A 15312-nucleotide genomic window follows, 5' to 3' on the forward strand; every position below is an offset into this window, starting at 1 on the left:
CCTTAGCTGTGTTAGGACCTTTTTTGTACAATCCTAGGTCTCATTTCAGTTTTTGTCTAGTCCTGCCAAATTCAGATAGTGTTATAGTCACCTTGTCATTGCACCACCTGTGTGTGGCTCCCATCTGGATGAACTCAGTAGCTGCCAAGTTTGCTTACGTTTGTGATAATGGTCTGCATAAAGAGGCCTAACTCCACTTCAGGAATAAAATTAAATAGCAGGATCTTTTATGTATGTCTGCTTTTACTGAATTGACTGAAACGTTCTACATTAAAGCTGATCTGAGCATTCTGAAATTGTAATATTAAGTCCACAGTGGTCAGTATGTTTTAGTTTTTTTAAACTCTGGCTGTCATGGATTAAAAAAAAAGAAACAAAAATAGCACCAGTATCCAGATACCAGCCAGTGCTGAATATCTAGAATGAGTGCTGACCAAGGGTGCTCCCCCCCCCCTAGCAGCAATATTCAGACTATTAACTGTATAAAGTTTTATTTTTAATTATCGTTATTTAATGTCATTATGATAACGAGCAATCACTAAATTACTAGCGAAAACCTTTATATCTAAGAACATACTATGCAATACCAACTATAACATAATGACAGTTTTATAATATAACACTTCCCCATCCTTTTCCCCCAACCCCAACCCCCCCCCCCACCAAAAAAAAAGTAGAAGACTCCTGATCAATCTAATAAATAAGTCTGCTCTCCACCAGTCTTTGAGGCTTGCTGTGAAACCATGCTTTGTTGTTTCAAAAAGTCCTTGAGCTATACAATGTCACCTTTCATGAGAGACTCAATACGGCACAGGGTTTCGGCTAGTGCCTGTCTCAGGAGTCTACAATAAGATATAAAATGTAGGGAATAGTTAAAATAATAAAAGTATGTTTAAAATATGAAAATGACCTTAAACTATACAAGTATAAATAGATAAAATGAGATAATAAATAAAAAGTGATGAATTAAGAATAATGAATAAAAAGGACCAATGACAGGCAATTTCTAATGTATTCCATTTTAACATTTGAGTGTTATATTACCTTTTGGGTTTTCAATATGGTCTTTTTAAAGGTACGTTTCTCTAGTAGCATACACTTGTATATGTCAGCTGCACTTTCTAATCAGTCTGTGTCCATGTCTTTTTATTCAATTTTTATTCCATCGTTATCTGCTTTTTCATCACCAATTTCACATTCCAATATGGTACCTTTCCATTCCCATTTGTTTATATAGCTCTCAGATTTTTATGTTCTCAGATTTTTCTTTTTCTGCTGAGGTCTCTAGGTTTCCTTTTTGGTAGCTGTTTAGTGTTTATGCTTGAACCAATTGCGGTCAATATTTTGTTTTTCTGTTTTTCACACCATGATGCACAATAGACATTGTTTTCTGTTGCTACATTTCTTCATTGTTCTTTTTAGATATGTTACTACTTTGGGATGTATATGTTTTGTTATCCTTTATATTTTACATTTTACCAATTTACTAACCATTGGTCCTTTTTATTCATTATTCTTAATTCATCTCTTATTTATTATTTATGGTCATTTTCATGTTTTAAATATACTTTTATTGTTTTAATTGTTTCCTACATTTTATATCTTATTGTAGACTCCTGAGGCAGGCACTAGCCAAAACATGGTGGAACATGGTGCCATATCAAGTGTCTTATGAAAGAAGAGTGTTTTGTATTCTTCAAGGACTTTTTGTACCAATAAAGCATTTTTTCATCTCAAGTCCCATTGTCTGCTGAGTCTCCTCCTGCTTCCTTCTCTCTCGTCCTCTGTTGTTTTCTCTGTGGGATCTTTGTGTTCAGCCTCTATTTGGCTCTCCACCAATCTTTTCCAATCTCACAGATCCAAAGTATTCAGAAATGTTGAGCAAACTAGCATAGTGTTCAAATATGGAGTCTTAATTTTAATAAACTTTTTTTTATTTTCTGCCTTTTACTGAATTGACTGAAACATCACTGACACTCTCTCCATTTGCAGCAGCTCTTGCATCTGGTTTCACAAGTGTAGTAATATAGGTGGGGACTTCTGTATCCATTGAAGCATAATGCATCAAATGATCTTTATGCAAAAATAATATAGTAACTTGGACACCCAAAAAATAAGGTAAGGGAAAAAGATGAACCCAAACACAGGAAACAAGGAAACACGGCGAAAAAAGCACTCAAAGCTCTTTCCAAAATGGGCCTATGAGGAGCATGGTAAAAAAAAAAAATGAAATGAAATGATTGTCCCATGCTCTTGCGGCAAGCAGGAAGGAAGGCATTCGCACATGCATAGTGGAATGAGTCTCTTGCGCCACAAAGCTCTTTTAAGCTTGGAATAAGTTCCAGATCGGGCAACGTGGGTCACTTTACCCACTTGTGATAATTTACAGGCCTGCTTGTCCTCGGAGAAAATATAGTAACTTGGACACCTTCAACGATGTTCTCCATCATATCTAATAGACTTCTTTGCGAGGTTGCGTCCCACACTCAGTTATGCAAAGAACTCAAATGTCTACATAAATTAACCCAAAACTGATGAATCATCAGGTATTCCCAAATGCAATGCTTATATGAAGCATCTGACCACATTTGGGGCCATTCCCACCTGTGGGCACCACATTTGAAAGATGAATTCATGTGTAAAAGGAATTTATAATGAAGTTCCTGGAGTCTCACTGTCTCAGCCAAACGAGAGCCATTCCTTAAGCTTTTCTTTAGCTCCTCAGTTGAGTAATTCACAAAATCTCGCACCTAGCTATCCACCACTGGATGCAAGGGTTCAGGACCCAGTGTTCATTTCATTATATTTTACCATTTTGTAAAGCACTTGTTCCTTTACCATGCAAGTGTGCAGATGAGCAATATCATCGTATGGCTTATTGTTCTGCAGGCCCAAGGCCCTGTGTGCTCTCTCTATTTTAACTTCTGCAGATAAAGTAGTACTGGATATGCCAGATCCCATAATTTGTGGGCAAATCTTTTTAATGATTCTGCCACAGTCCTCACCCTCTGATTCTGGGAACCCAGGAATGCAAATGTTGCGCCGCAAGTGGTTTTCTAAATCTTCAAATTTTCTATTAGGATCTCTATTAATTTGCTCCTCTACCTGTTTATTTCCTCCACACGATTCCTCTAGTCCTCCGCGGAGGTCCTGAATAAGTGCTTTCAGTTCCAGTGCTCTAGCAGCTGCATCCTTTTACGAGGCATTATTCTGGTTATTCAGCAAACATTTAAAATCTCATTTGGTTATCGGAGCACAAATATTGAGAGTCTCCAAGTCCTTGCACTCTGCCGCAATGGTAGTATCCCCACTGTCCTCCTGCTCTGCACGATTTCCAGGTTGATTGTGCCACATGGACCACCATGCTCCCCGTGGCATGAAAACATTGCTTAATCTCACCATTTCTTTTCTGGGACATTGTATTCCATTGCTAAAGTGGTCCTCTTCAAGTACAGACTCACCAATTTGACTAGGTAAGAGGAATGCAAATATTTCATCATTATCTTGGGGCTTGTTAGGAACTTCAGGCTGAAGTGTTCATCTTCTCAATGCTGTCACCAGAAGCCCCTCCCCCCCAGATAAAGTTTTGACAGCCTTTTTATTTGTCCTAATTTTATCTGGGTAGTGCTCTGAATATAACCATATAACTTTCAGCTCTGCCCATGGGTCGTCCATGGTGTGAATGTTGCCACTAATCTGATAACTTCCAGCTCCATCCACAAATTGCCTATGTGGTGAGGAAATATTCAGTGGCTCTATCAATTTTGTATTGCTTGAATATCGCTCACAGCACCTGCTAACCAGATGAGCACCTTTGAATATTGGCCCTAAAGTTTGCTAAAATACTAGGTTGAAGCTTCCCTGTTCGTTTTTGTTTTTTTTTGTTTTTTAATAAATAAGAAAAGATAGGTACAAGTAATTGAGCATAGTGCACAGTCTGAGAGTTTCAGTATAACAGGTCAACGTCAAGTTTCATGTTTGTTTATATTTGATATACCACTCTATCAAAGCCTTTCAGAGCGATTCACATTCAGGCCCCCCAGTGTCTGCTGGCAGGGGTCCCCAAGCCCCGCCAGCAGAAGCCTTCCTCCAGTGCGGTTCGCCACTGCTTTGCCTGCCCCCGCTTCCCCGTCCTGCCAGTCGCATGCTCAGTTTTAGTGAAATTTAGCATGTGCGAGGCTTCACACATACTCGATTTCATTAAAACCACGCATGCATACCGTGGAGGGAAAGCAGGGCAGGCGGCGTTTGGCAGAGACCCGTGCTGGAGGAAGTGCAGTGCCCACAGCGGAGAGCAACGCAGAAGCATAGCAAAATGTCCCCCTCACTTTGGGCTCATCCCCCCCCTCAAATTAAGCTCTGTTTATGCGCCTTGTTCATATGCCCAATATTAAGTATAGTTTAAAAAAGGAAATTAAGTTACATTAATAATAGGATGGAGGGGTTCAGGTTTGTAGGCTTGATCCAAAGACTGTAGCCTCCAGATCACCTATGGCAGGCCACAATAGAATGGACTTAATGATATTGAACAAAAGCATCTTTTTTTATTTATTTATAACCATTTAAATTTTTACAAGCGATAAAACAACTTGCCAGAAATACAGAGAAAGTAATATATAGGAATTATTTCAATCAGGTAATTCTATTCTCTTCCTTAGACCACTAAATAGGGAGAGTGAAACAAGACAAGGAGATCAATTAAACAGTAAACAGAAAAAAAACACGTGGTATTAACCTGATTATCCCCAGATATTACTCGTCGAATTCATTATTCCACATTGATCATCTGGTTGGGTTCTTCAAGGCCAATACGGTGTATAGTCAAATCATTTAATTGAAAACATACTTATTGTCCAATATTAGTTAGAAATAACACATCTGATGACATTCTTTCTCTTTTAAAAAACAGAAGTTATTTAACAATACAGACACTTAAGTTTCTAATTCAAATCCCACTGATTAAAGTAATCTCAGTTTTCACAGGCTTCACTCCTTTTTAAAGTAATAATTGAGGAAATATTTCTGAGGAAAACTTTAGGAGTCATACCCGGAACTCTTGGAAAAACAATAATCTCAATATTAATCATCTATAATAATAATCATTTTATTATTCAAAGTTTCTGGTCTATTAGCATTTTCAAAATCATAACCACTTCGTGCTCGTGTAGAATCATTTGGTATATCAATTTTTCACTCTCAAAGGGTTCAGTTAAATTGTCCATGTAACTCTAATAAAATTATATCTGAAACAAAATTATATACTGCCATCATTAGGTCCCGAAGCGCCTTCCAGATAGTATTCAATGTAACCTCCACGGTAGCCAAAAACTCCAAGTTGATTTCTCTTAGGTGTTTAGGAGTGGTTCCGCCGATTCGGGTTCTGCTGTAAACGTCCTCCATTTCAGCATATGCCTCTAACTCACTCCACCCCTTTGGACATGGTGGTTGAATAATTCGGGAGCGATGGAGTTGTTTTTACCAGGTCCAAGAGCGTCGATGCTCCTTTGCCAGCGCTAATCAAAGGATTCGCCAACCCTTTCATCTGTGGGCAGTTCGTTGCGCAGCAGTCCCGCACTTGCTGCTCAGGGGACAAAACACTGGCCATCGGCGGCTGACCGCCCGTTGTCCCCTTCCTCTCAGTTAAGGTAACTGCAATTGCAGAGAGGAAATTTACGTAAAGAATACAAAACTTCAGAGGGCAGCTGGGCCGTTGGGCATACAAACTTCAGGTCGCATTCTTACCACTCTCCCAGGGACACTCTTTGTCTGGTGTCTCCTCAGAGGCCTGTCTGATATGGGTAACCCTTCAGCGTAGCCCTCTGAGTCATTGAAACACAGAAGCCCCTCCACCACTATAAGGTGGTGTCCCTTCGGAGGGGCAAAAGCATTTTTAAATAAAGATATTATTTAAGCCTGTCTTATTAGAGGAGTTCTTTATAGATCTTAATAACTTGTTTTGTTTTGAGGCTTTTTTTGTCATTTTGTGTTCTGTACAATGTTGTATATATTTAGCTGTTACCTGCCAAGCTCAGAAAACCCTATGCTTTTCTTTCCAAATCATAGGTGAGACAGCTTCAGGAAGATGCTGCACGCCTTCAGGCTGCCTATGCTGGAGATAAAGCTGATGACATCCAGAAGCGGGAGAATGAGGTCCTGGAAGCCTGGAAAGCCTTATTAGATGCATGTGAGGGGCGCAGAATAACATTAGTGGACACAGGCGACAAATTCCGCTTTTTCAGCATGGTGCGTGACCTCTTGTTATGGATGGAGAATGTCATCCGGCAGATTGAGGCACAGGAAAAGCCAAGGTAATGTGAGCTTCTAACCCAATATCTAGTGGAAAAGAAGGCTTTTAATAAAGCTCCTACAAGAAAAACACCATTAGAAACCTGGTTAATGGACATCACATGAGCAAACTGCATGTTTTGCTTGTTTAAAACAGCTTTATCAGGAAATAGCCTTAACTATAAAGTGGGGTTGTCCCATTCCAATTCTGTGTTCCAAATATTGGTAAGTTAGAATTATGTGGTAACCAGAACAGGAAATGATCTCTGACTTTTATCTGACTGAATCTGAATTTGTGCGAACACTGCTCTGTGCTGAAGGTATTACACAGCAGAAGAGATGTTGGCAAGTCTGGTTTTCACTGCCAAAATTAGCAAAGGATTCCTGACTCTCTTATGATCCTGAGCCAGTTCATTTAAAAAACAAAACAAAAATGTAATTGTAAGTCTAAGAGTCCATTAAGCCCAGCATCCTGTCCTCAGTTGTGGTCAATCCAGGTTGCAAGTACCACATTCATTTCTTATGGGTGTGGGTCGGTACATCTTAGTACACAACAATACTGCCAAAGTAGAACTAAAAATAAGTCTGTAAAAACTGGAACAAAATAAGCTTATATCCTAGAACAGCAGTGTCCATAGGACTGTTGCCACAACGTGAGTGTAAGGCTCAGATTCCTATGGTGCCTGACTATGAAAAGATAGACACATTCACTAGTAGAACTGCACAGTATCTCGGTCATTAGGGTAAAAGATTAAAATTAAATGAGCTGTTCTGGACAATCAGGTGTCATTAAATGTCTGTGATCACTAACTGGTCCTATAACTAGATACCCTAAAGGTTTATATCATATCCTATAACCATCCATTCTGTAAAAGGTTATGAAACCCCAGTCAACTTTATGCAACATTGATTTAAGTTAATTATAATTTGATTGTGATAAGATATCGTGTGTGTTCTACCAGTGAATGTGTTTGTATTGGTGTTCATAAAACTGTGTTCTCTTCCTATTGATTGTGACAACATACAGGTAGCTGGGACCTCAAAGTTACCACTTCCTCCCCCCATCTCTATCCATTCTGGTCACCACAGAACCTTGTTTGACACTAGCCATGACTACAGCAATAAGCAGCAGAAACTAGCATCAGACTGCTGTATTTGAGACTTGTGCATGCATTTTCTGAGACACTATTCCTTATAGAGCCCGTCAAGGCCAAAATTGCAGACTATGCATATTAAACACACAAGTCTGCAGTCTGGCTAGGTTTGCCCCTGGTTGCCCAGCATTTCATTTCCTTTCCTGACAGTCAATGGGTATTCTAAATGGCAAAGGATATTCTGAGTTCACGTCCATTGATGGCTAGCATCAGACTTGGTTGAAAGGCTGGTGTTTCTAAAGACAAACCTCCTTCTGTTTTATTTCCCCTCATTTCTATGTAACTTGGAGAACTGAGTGCACAGCTCCACAAAAGTGCTGCTCTCTTCTTCCAGTGGATTCTTTTAGCGTCCCATAAAAAAACTTGGGCAACTTCTCGATGCATGAATGTTGTGGTGGGCAAGTTAAGCAGACTACTTCAGCCTCACAAGTGGTCCCTCAGCATGCCCAGTGGTTCATCAGATTTCCAGCGGTGGAGACCCCAGTGATTAGATCTCTTCGCATCACCTCAGAACTACAAGGTTCCCCGCTTCTGCTCCAGGCTCTGTGCTCCCAAATGCATAACTCTGAATGCTTTTCTTCTCCATTGGAAAGAAGATCTTCTATATGCCTTTCCTCCCCTGCCTCTCATTGGAAAAACTCTTCTCAAGCTGCATCAAAACCAAAGAACCATGATCCTCATTGCTTCCTACTGGCCACGTCAAATTAGGCTCCCTCTTCTACAGTTGTTGTCCAAAGAACCGTGAAGGTTAGATTCTTTTTCCAACTCTGATAACAAGAATGAGGAATCCCTCCTTCATACAAACCTCCAGTCTCTGGCTTTTAACGGCTTGGTTCTTGACAGCATAGACCTGACTTCGTTAAATCTCCCAGAAGAGGTGTCCAGGCTTCTCCTTGCCTCTAGAAAAACTTCAACACAAATGGAAAAGTTTTTCCCTCAGGTGTGCAGCCAGACCACTCGAGCGTGCCATATGCTTTCTTCCTTCTCTTCTGGTGTACCTCCTCCATCTTTCTGTTTCTGGCCTGATGATTAAATTTGGTTCGAGTACACTTGAGCACTATTAGCTCTTTCCACTCGTAAATTCACAATAAGCCAATTTCTGTTCATCCTTTAGTAGTTTGATTCACGAAAGGCTTGTTTCACACTAAACCTCCTATCAAGCTGCCTCCGGTGGCGTGGGATCTTAATGTCATCCTGACAACTCTCATAAAACCTCCATTTCAACCACTCCATTCCTTCTACACCTATCCGAGTCTGAACTGAAAACCAACTCTGTGAGGGTTCACCCCCATGCGAAAGGTAAGTTTATCTCTGTGCAGCCTTTGGTTCAATTCATGAGAGGCTTGTTTTGATGAAGTCCCTTATTAAACCTCCAGAGATATCATGAGACCTCAACATAATCCGTACCTAGCTGATGAAGACTCTTTTGAGCTACTTGACACTTGGTCCGCGAAGTATCTGTTCTAGAAGGTTTTGTTTTTGGTGACGGTCACTTCTGCACGCATGATACTTGAGCTTCAGGGCCTAGTAGCTAATCCACCCTCCGTACACATTCTAAGTTTCTTCCTAAGGTATTGTTGGAATTCCATCTTAGTCAGTTGTCCTGCCAACATTCTTTCCAAAGCCTCATGCCCATCCTGGAGAAAGTGCACTGACCACCTTTGATTGCAAGCGGCCATCAGGACAGTCTACCAAACTTTTTGTTTCTTTTGACCCAAACAGGATGGGGGCAGCCATTGGTAAACACAGTTTGACCAGTTGGCTAGCAGATTGCATTTCCTACAATAATACCTAGGCTGGGCTGATTCTGGAAGGCCATGTCAGAACCATGTCTCTGTCAGTAGCTCACTCAAAATCAGCCTCCATTAAGGAGATTTGTAAAGCTGCATCATGGCTTTCAGTCCACACATTCACATCTCACTACTGCCTAGAGGAGAATTCCTGATGCCACAGCCGGTTCGTTCAGACAGTTCTTCAGAAATCATTTGGGGTCTAGAATCCAACTCCACAATCCTTGGCCTGTTTTTGTTCTGCTCAAGGCTGCACCTACACAACAAAACTGTTCCTAAAAGTTTTTGTTTAATGTTTTCTGGATGGTCTTGCCTGTTAGACATTAGACATCCCAAATAAAATGCTTGGGGAGGCTAAGCCTCTCCAGCCTTACCCGCAACCTTCCTTGGCTGCTGGACTTGCTGCCTCTCCCCTCCCAACCACCCCTGCCCTGCAGCACATTTGGCTCCCTCACATTACACCTCTGCCACAAGGCCTGCACTAATAAACAACCCTATAACATAAAATAGCCATTCTAGGTCAGACCAGTGGTCCATCTAGCCCAGAATCCTGCTTCCAACAGTGGCCAATCCAGGTCACAAGCACCTGGCAGAAACCCAGTTAATAGCAAAATGTCATGCTACCAATGCCAGTACAAGCAGTGGCTTCCCCTGTGTCTATCTCAATAGGAGCTTTTCCAAACATTTTTAAACCCAGGTACGCCAACCGCTCTTACCACATCCTCCAGCAGCGAGCTCCAGAGCATAACTATTCTTTGAGTGAAAAGAAATTTTCTTCTATTTATTTAAAAAGAATTTCCATGTAATTTCATTGAGTGTCCCCTGGTCTTTGTATATGTTGAAAGAGTGAAAAATCGATTCACTTTTGCCCGTTCTACACCACTCAGGATTCTATAGACCTCGATCATATCTCCCCTCAGCCTTCTGTTTTCCAAGCTGAAGCACCCTAACCTCTTTAGCCTTTCCTTGTATGGTAGGAGTTCCATCTCCATTATCATTTTGGTCGCTTTGCTTTGAACTTTTTTTAAAATTCTGCTATATCTTTTTTTGAGATACGGCAACCAGAATTGAACACAGTACTCAAGGTGAGGTTGCACCATGGAGCGATGCAGAGGCATTGTAGTATTCTTGGTTTGTTTTGCATCCCTTTCCTAATAATTCCTAGCATTCTGTTTGCGTTTTTGATTTGCTGCCGCACACTAGTCAGAACATTTCAACGTATTGTCTACAATGACACCTAGATCTTTTTTCTTCAGTACTGACTCTTAAAGTGGACCCTAGCATCAGGTAACTATGATTCAGATTATTCTTCCCAATGTGTATCACTTTGCATTTGTCCACATTAAATTTCATCTGCCATTTGGATGCCCAGTCTTCCAGTTTCATAAGGTCATCCTGCAATTTTTCACAGTTCGCATGTGTTTTGACATCTTTTAATAGTATTGTGTCATCTGGAAGTCAATCACCTCACTCGTTCCATTTTCCAGATCACTTGTAAATATGTTAAATAGCACTGGTTCCAGTACAGATCCCTGTGGCACTCCACTGTTCACCCTCTTCCATTGAAAAAGATGGCCATTTAACCCTTCCCTCTGTTTTCTGTCCAATAACCAATTCCTAATCCACAGAAGGACATTGCCTCCTATCCCATGACTTTTTACTTTTCTCAGGAGTCTCTCATGAGGAACTTTGTCAAAAGCTTTCGAAAATCCAGATTACACTACATTAACCGGCTTACCTTTATCCAATGTTTATTCATTCCTTCAAAGAAATGAAGCAACTTGGTGAGGCAAGACTTCCATTGGCTGAACCCATGCTGACTCTGTCCTATTAAACCCACTGGAATGTAACATACAAGCTGATGACCCATCCGACTCTCACACGTCTCAGTTCCTCACTCTGACATCCTCCTTCAATCTCCAGCTGTGCTCCACCACCCCTACTCACCAAAATGGCCATTGTCTTGACCTCGTCCTCTCCTCTACCTGCTCACCCTCCAATTTCTATGCCTCAGCTCTTCCTCTCTCTGATCATCACCTGATCACCTTCACACTTCATCACCCTCCCTCAGCCAGAGAGCTTTTTAGGATATCCACAATGAATATGTATGCAAATTTATCCCAGCTTTATATTTATTATTATTTTATTTATTGGAATCTGTTAACTGCCTTTATGAAGAGATCCACCCAAGGCGGTGTACAGCAGGTACAGTTTAACATCAAACTTACAATTTTGTTACCAGCACAACAATAGTAAAATGACCAAGGAGGAGTATCCCAATGGTCAATGCAGTAGACTTTGATCCTAGCAACCTGGGTTCAATTCCCACTGCAGCTCCTTGTCACCTTGGACAAGTCACTTAACCCTCCATTGTCCAAGGTACAAAAAAACTTAGGTCCCTGTTTACTAAGCTAGTTGTAGGTGCTCAAAGGTTTTAGCATGCAGTATAACAGGGGCCCTAAGATTGTGAGACATCTAGGACAGACAAAATACCTGCATATAATATGTACATTGCTCTGTACGTCTAGTAGCGCTATAGAGATTATTAGTAGTAGTAAATTTGAAAACAACAAATTAAAACCTAATAATAGCACTAACAATGAAACATTATCAGATATTCAAATAACAGATATAATACAATGTCAGGATAATACTAATGAAATATCTATTAAGCACACATTAGAGCTTCAATACTAATGCTTTTCTACAATACAGCTTACCATATAGCTGAAGGGCCAAGTGCAGATATATAGATGTGGACCAAGATGGGTGGTGCAGAGTCAGCTGGGATAAATAAAGGGGTGGCTAAACTCAAGGCAAGTTCTTTGTACAGTTAAACAAGATATAAGGAACTGGTGTAAGTCACAGTGTGATTCGCAGGTCAATGTGGTTTACACACGCAATTAAAATAAATAAGGAAAGGAATCAACCAGCAAACATACTAAATTGGAACACAGTTAAAAATACTGGGAATTACTCTTGACAAACACCTAACACTAGATAGTCAAATAGCAGCAACAACCAAATGCTTCAGAACATTATGGAAACTGCAAAGGATCAGAGACTACTTTCAAGACAATTATTCCGGCAATCATTCCGGATTATAGGTGAATCGACACACACACACACACACACTTGAAACAGTACACTGGCTACCTATCAAGGCAAGACTGATCTTCAAAGCATGCACTATCATCCATAAAATATTATTTGGTCAGTTACCAGAATATATGATAAACATGGTTGAACTATCCCCCCAAGAAACGCAAGCCCAGAAGCCAGAAACTACCTCCTTCTTCACCTACTCAACTGTCAAAATATAACATACAATTCTATTTACAAAGCCAGTTTCAACTATCTGGGTTCCAAATGGTGAAACTCGCTCAATACCAAAGATCACAAGAAGCATCACAAACTATCTACACTTCAGGAAAGAACAGAAAACACACCTCTTTAAAAAACTCTGCTATAAATAACTAAGTCACCAATGTCCGTCCCAAATACAAATCATAAATCAACACTACAGGACCAAACCAAAGTGCAAACAGAAACTGTAAATCATCAACACACGTACCAACACAAAATGTGAAATGTAAGAACAAAATTGTAACAACCAACCAGAAAATAATTTGTAAGCCATTTTGAACTGAAACCTGTTTTTGGATGAGTGGGATACAAGAATGTAAAAATAAATAAACAAACAACCATACTTGCTGACCTGGCATAGGAGCCAACTTTTCAAAATTATTGGGGGTGCTAAGCCCAGTGGAAATAACCCCTCCCTGGACACATATAAGGAATTTTCTCAATATTGGGGGTGCTCAAGCACCCACAGCACCCACAGAGTCGGCTCCTATGTGAACATGTATACCTTGGAGGAAAGGAAAACCAGGATGATATGATACAGACGTTTAAATATTTGAAAGGTATTAATCTGCAATTGAACCTTTTCCAGAGACGGGAAGGTGGTAGAACTAGTGGACATGAATTGAGGTTGAAGGGGAGCAGACTCAGGACTAATGTCAGGAAGCATTTTTTTATGGAGAGGGCGGTGGATATGTAGAATGCCGTCCCGCAGGAGGTGGTGGAGATGAAAACAGTAATGGAATTCAAACATGTGTGGGATAAACACAAAGGAATCCTGTTTAGAAGGAATGGATCTACAGAATCTTAGTGGAGTTTGGGTGGCGACGCCGGTAATTGGAAACAAAATGGGCTGGGCAGACTTCTACCATCTATGCCCTGATTGTGACTGAATAGATTGGGATGGGCTGGAGTATAAATTTTAAGGGGCTTCAATGTTAGCTTCAGAACTTAGTACAAGAACAGTACTGGGCAGACTTCTATGGTCTTTGCCCCGAGAAATCAAATCAAACTCTGGTATACATATAAAGTATCACATACCATGTAAAATGAGTTTATCTTGTTGGGCAGACTGGATGGGCCATACAGGTCTTTATCTGCCGTCATTTACTATATACTAAATATAGGGTACAAGGATTTTAAAAAAACAATATACAAGTGAGGTCGGGGTTATTGGAGAACAACATGTGAGCTGAGACGCGTTAGACCATATGGCTGAAGTTTGCCTCGAAAAAGTTTACCAAAACTTTAAATTCGGACTAAGATTGTTCTAGCAAGTATTTAGGGTGGGAGATTGCTCCATAATTGAGGTGCAAGAAAGAATGCCTAGTGGATTCAAGGTAGGAGAGACATGGGGATGGGATGGACATCCAAAGATCTTAGTGCATGTGCAGGGGGTGTAGGGTATTCTACGAGAGGACAGGTAAGCCCTGGTAGTACATAAGTACATAAGTATTGCCATACTGGGAAAGACCAAAGATCCATCAAGCCCAGCATCCTGTTTCCAACAGTGGCAAATCCAGATCACGAATACCTGGCAAGATCCCAGGGGGGTACAGGACATTTTGTGCTGCTTGTCCCAGAAATAGTGGATTTTCCCCAAGTCCATTTGATGGTGGTCTGTGGACTTTTCCTTTGGGAAGCCATCCAGGCCTTTTTTGAACTCCGCTGGGCTAGCCACCTTTGCCACATTCGCTGGCAACGAATTCCATAGTTTAATTACACATTGAGTGAAGAAAATTTTTCTCCGATTCATTTTAAATTTGCTACATTGTAGCTTCATTGCATGCCCCCCTAGTCCTAGTATTTTTGGAAGTGTGAACAGTAGGCCTTGTGAACGAGACAGAGAACTTTAAAATGTACCCATGGAGGTGAAATAATAGTGGGGATGCCTGGTCTGATCGTCATGCGCCACATAGGAAGCGGGCCACAGTATTATGCATCATCTGTAAGAGAAGGGCCGAGCCTGGGCGCTTTGTTTAGCTGCTGCCATTCGCTGTAACACCGACGATGGAGGAATGGTGCCTACAAGTGGAAAGGAGGCAGGGTGTAACGGAGGGATGAAGACTCTTGAACGTGGGGGGAGAGGGTGGGGTCCTCTACGTCCAGAGGCGGGTCGTGACAGGAGGGGGGAGAGTAAGGGGGGATTGAACGATGATTCGCGAGGGAGTCAGTGGGGGAGGTCCGAAGTCGGAGAGGAGAAGGCGGGGGTCCGAAGTCGGAGGTCTGTGGCAGTGTGCATTGGAGAGGAGAGTGGATGAGAGAGGCTGCGGCCAGGGGACGGGGTCCAGTGGCATCTCGGGAGGGGCGAGTGACAGAGCACGGGGGGGGGGGGGGGTGTTGTCGATTGTGTCTGTGAGGTGGGTTTACCGGCTTTACCGGCAGTGTTCACAGTGGTTATGTGTCGTTGACGTTCGGGCACGCTGTTTGGGCTGTTTTTTCAGTCCGTTGGTGTGCCTCGTGCTGCTTTCATGTGGTTGGTCAGTGTCGCTGGTGACGTACCAGGAAGTACGTGAGATGGAGAGCACGAATGCCTCAAGGTTTAAGTGCCACGGAGTCAGCTTCAGAACGTGGGAGGTGCTTTTTATTATATGGGATATAACTTGCCATATGAGGTTCTAAAAATCCTTTAAATTCCTGCCACTGAATATTAAAAGAGCAATCATAGTGATCTGACCATAAGGAACTCTCCCAGATAATATCTGTTAGCTTAATATTTT

General features: G+C 41.4%; 1 protein-coding gene across 2 annotated transcripts in view; it reads left to right on the forward strand.

The window, feature by feature from the left end:
- The window catches only part of SPTBN1 (spectrin beta, non-erythrocytic 1), a 547674-nt gene that overhangs the window by 479268 nt on the left and 53094 nt on the right, over nucleotides 1-15312 (forward strand). For both annotated transcript variants that reach the window (XM_030195847.1, XM_030195848.1), the window contains one exon: nucleotides 6064-6308. In XM_030195847.1, the coding sequence (XP_030051707.1) occupies nucleotides 6064-6308 (245 nt within the window). The remainder of the gene's footprint in view (nucleotides 1-6063; nucleotides 6309-15312) is intronic.

This window comes from Microcaecilia unicolor, chromosome 3 (assembly GCF_901765095.1).
Source record: "Microcaecilia unicolor chromosome 3, aMicUni1.1, whole genome shotgun sequence".
NCBI lineage: Eukaryota > Metazoa > Chordata > Amphibia > Gymnophiona > Siphonopidae > Microcaecilia > Microcaecilia unicolor.